General features: G+C 57.4%; 1 protein-coding gene across 1 annotated transcript; it reads right to left on the bottom strand.

Moving 5' to 3' along the window:
- Positions 1–752: 752 nt before the first annotated feature.
- On the bottom strand, positions 753–3264 carry LOC144929230 (protein mono-ADP-ribosyltransferase PARP15-like). Its single transcript, XM_078848295.1, has 4 exons — positions 3185–3264; positions 2769–2896; positions 2244–2415; positions 753–1048 (listed from the first exon to the last, which is right to left on the bottom strand). The coding sequence occupies exons 1-4, from the start codon at positions 3243–3245 to the stop codon at positions 753–755; spliced, it is 657 nt and encodes a 218-aa protein (XP_078704421.1). The 5' UTR covers positions 3246–3264.
- Positions 3265–3862: the final 598 nt, after the last annotated feature.

Here is a 3862-nt window from a genome sequence, read left to right as displayed (position 1 = left end):
TCCCCTCACCTGCATGTCCAGTAGGGAAAATGTTTAAAAAAGAAGATGACGAAGGGGGGATGGGGACCAAAATAATCCAAAAAAAAATTTTTTTTTTTAGATATTTGACAACAGAATCAAGACATGAATTGAGATTGGAAAACAATGAAAATGTTCATTGCAGTGTGCTTTTTCCTATCCAGAAAACTCCTTCAGAGCCCCCTGCTTTTTGTGAAATATTTTGATTTACATGAAATTATAACCATCTTCTCCTAGCAGCATGCCTCCTTCCTCATAGTTGCAGCTGGATCAACAAGATGCTGTGCCCTTCCCTGAGCCAGGCCCACAGGACTGAAATGGCCAGGAGATTGTAACAGGAAATTATACAGCCTCCCAGAAACAAGCTGGATGTTCCCTCAGCTGTTGGCAAATGGAGAATCCCCACTAGTGGGCAGCTGTACTGGGCTGATGACACACAACTGAGTGATGGGGGGCAGCAGGATGTGTCTCAGCTCATCTTTCTTTCCCATCCCCTGGCCCAGTCAGTCCTCTCTGCTGGAGCTGTGAATGCCAGGAATGCTCTGGAGAATCTCCATTAGCTGTCAGCAGTATAGGGCCGGGGACATGCAGCCGAGCGGTTCCAAATCTAACCAATGCGCGAGCACACATGTGCACATGTTCCATGCCCGATGCTGCCCGGCCCCACAGCTGTTCTTTGGCTGCCAGGCAAGCAGTACCCAGGTCCTGTGGCCTGTCCCAGGGCAGCACAGTTCTCAGTTCAGGGGCAGCCTGGTGCCCCGGAAGGTGATAAGGTACTCAGGGTAGGTGAGGTCGTCGAAGAAGGTGACAAAAATGCTGGGGCGGGAGACCATGTTTACCACGCTGTCGTAATGGCCACCCCCGTCCGGCTTCTCCGGGGGCAGCACCATGTCCTCCTTGCCCTGGGTGAACTGCCCTGTCAGCACCCGCACCTGGAACATAAAGCGGTGCCCATGGGCGTCGGGCTTAGCGTAGTCTGCCAACCGTGCAGCCTCCACCGCGAAGTACAGGCCCTGGCCATAGATGCCCACTGTGAGAAATGAGAGAACAGAACAGACACCCCCAGACACTGACAGATGGGACACGGTGCCGTTGTCCTTCGAGGGAGTGCCAGCCTTGACCCGCTGCAGGCTGAAACTGGCTGGCTTAAGGGGGCAGGGAATGGGACATAGAGGGTCTTTCATGCAGGTCCCCACATCTGTACCCCAGAATTCAGAGTGGGGAAGGAATCTTGACAGACCCTAAGCTTATTTCTACCAGCTTAGGTTAAAAACTTTCCCAAGGCACAAACTTTGCCTTGTCCTTGAACTGTATGCTGCCACCACCAAGCGCTTTAACAAAGAACCAGGGAAAAGGACCACTTGGAGTTCCTCTTCCCCCAGCAATCCCCCCAAGCCCTTACATCCCCTTTCCTGGGGAGGCTTGAGAATAAACAAGTTGAGCACAGACCAGCTTGGGTTTCTTAGGACCCTCAAAACCCAATCAGATTCTTAAAAAACCAGAACTTTACTAGAAGAACAAAACAAAGATAAAAGAAACACTCTGTATGATTAGAATGGAAGATAATCTCACAGGCAGTCAAATTCAAAACATAGAGAATCCCTCTAACCTTAAGTTACAAAAAGATACAAAAACAGGAATACACATTCCCTCCAGCACAGTGAATTTACAAGCCAAAACAAAGAAAACCTAACGCATTTCTAGCTAGATTACTTACTAACTTTACAGGAGTTGAAGGGCTTGTATCCTTGATCTGTTCCCAGCAAAAGTATCACACAGACAGACGAAAGCCTTTCCCCCGCCCCCTCCAGATTTCAAAGTATCTTGTCCCCTCGTTGGTCATTTTGGGTCAGGTGCCAGCGAGGTTACCTGAGCTTCTTAACCCTTTACAGATGAAAGGATTTTGCCTCTGGCCAGGAGGGATTTTATAGGACTGTATACAGAAAGGTGGTTACCCTTCCCTTTATATTTATGACAGGGCCCTTCTCCTAGGGCGGGCACCGGCCCCGAACCGGCCCCAGGGCAGGGGACTGGCTGGTGCTGGGGGGTGAGGAATGGGACACAGAGCCTTTCCCCTCAAGTGGGGTGGAAACATGGGGCCTTTCCCCTCTAGGGGGCCCCAGTTCCCATCTGGGCCCAGGGCAGGTCTGGGTGGCCCAGAGGGCGGGGACAGCATACAGTCCTGGTGCCCCCAGCCCGGAGGTCCCCCGGGGGCCCAGACCCACCTTTGTGACAGGTGATCCTGAGGCCGATCTCCTGGATGGAGTGCCTGTTCTCGGGCTGCGAGCCGTGGTAGAGGAGACGCTTGTTGAGCTCGCCCGGCTGGTTCTTCTCCTCCATCCAATGGTGCTGCCAGCAATAGGAGACCCACAGGACCCGGTTCTGCACCCTCTGGATCTGCGGAGGCAGGGCAGGGACCATGGGCATGGCCAGGAGCTGCCAAGGGCACCGCCATGTGGGATGGAGGGGGACACCCAGCCTTTCGAGGTCTTCCCATCCTGCCTTGGCCTGAGCTTCAGTCCCAGGTCCCCAATCTCCTGCAGCTCTGTTATAGGACACCCCCCAATGGCCGTGGCCATCTGGCCTTTCTGCCCCCACAGACAGCCCTCCAAAGACCTCTGTCCCATCCCCCACAACCAGGCAGGGCCAGGGCAGCCCCCCCTCACTGAACTCCCCCTGACTGGGCTCTGGGACCCACATGGGGTGTCTCTCAGCCCCAGCCCCAGAGCCCCCCAGCCCCTCACACTCACTTGGAGGATGCAGTAGCCCGGGGTCATCCACTTAAACCCCTCAGCCATCTCCCGGTACTCCTCCGAGCCCTCTGCTAGCTCCACCAGCCTCTTGCCCATGGGCTCCCAGTGCGGGGCAAGGCATCTGTCTGCAATGAGAGATGGGGTCTGTCAGTGGGGAGCCGCCCCAGGCCCAGTCCCTGCCCTGGGGCTGGATGGGAGCTGGCACCCCCAGGAGGGGAAAGGCCCCATGCCCCATTCCCTGCCCCATTCCCAGTCCCCTGAGGTTGGATGGGAGCTGGCACCCACTGGAGGGGAAAGGCGCCATGGCCTATTCCCTGCCCCCAAGGCAGCCAGTCCCACACCGGTGCCCCTCCAGCAGTGTCCAGCAGTGGGGCAGTGGGGGAGGTGTCTTTGGAAGGGGGATGGTTCCTCACCCAACAGGCAGATCTCCCGGTGGAGGTGGATGGGGGCCCCAGTGCCCAGCTCAACGCCCATTGCCTTGAGCAGGTCAATCTCCACCCGCTGCCCGTCCCACTCGATCTCTGCCCCTCCTACTCGATCTCTGCATACGCCGTCTCCAGCTGTTGGTTGGTGGCCACATTGAAGGGACGCCAGCCGGCCGGGGCCAGGTGCTGCCACTTCACCAGCCCGTACAGCACCTCAGCCTCCACCCGCTGGCGCTGGGCAGCCTGGATCCTGGCGTGGACAGCGGCCACGGCCTTGGCCACATCCTCCCAGGTGCCCCGCACCTGCAGCACATTGCCCGGCAGGCGCTGGAGGCTGACGGGTAAGTGGTACAGTGAGGCCTGGCTGAGCTCCCGCAGGGCCTGGGTGCCTACGGCCACCAGCTCCACATTGCAGATGCTTTTGTCATGGAACTGGGCCATGAAGCTGGCCACGGCTGCCTTCACCTGGCCCACATCAGGCCCTCAGCCCACCACGCAGAGCTCCAGCCCCTGGGGGGCCCCTGGGAACGCAGAGAGGGGTCCTGAATAAGTGGGTCAGCACCAGTGGGGCTCGGTTAGCAGGGGCAGCGGGTCAGGAGTGAGGGGTACTGGCAGAGCTGGAGGGGGCCCAGGGCTAGGTTAGCAGGGGGCTATGGACTGGGAGTG

Source organism: Lepidochelys kempii, chromosome 13 (genome assembly GCF_965140285.1).
Source record: "Lepidochelys kempii isolate rLepKem1 chromosome 13, rLepKem1.hap1, whole genome shotgun sequence".
Lineage (NCBI taxonomy): Eukaryota > Metazoa > Chordata > Testudines > Cheloniidae > Lepidochelys > Lepidochelys kempii.
This window is presented reverse-complemented; position numbering and strand designations above follow the sequence as displayed.

Excerpts from the sequence above, each read along its gene's own strand:
- LOC144929230 (XM_078848295.1), bottom strand. The coding sequence starts at position 3,245 with ATGGGCGTTGAGCTGGGCACTGGGGCCCCCATCCACCTCCACCGGGAG. Across the intron at positions 2,897-3,184 it reads CCGGGAGATCTGCCTGTTGG|ACAGATGCCTTGCCCCGCAC; the intron begins GTGAGGAACCAT and ends CTCTCATTGCAG. Across the intron at positions 2,416-2,768 it reads CGGGCTACTGCATCCTCCAA|ATCCAGAGGGTGCAGAACCG; the intron begins GTGAGTGTGAGG and ends CTGCCTCCGCAG.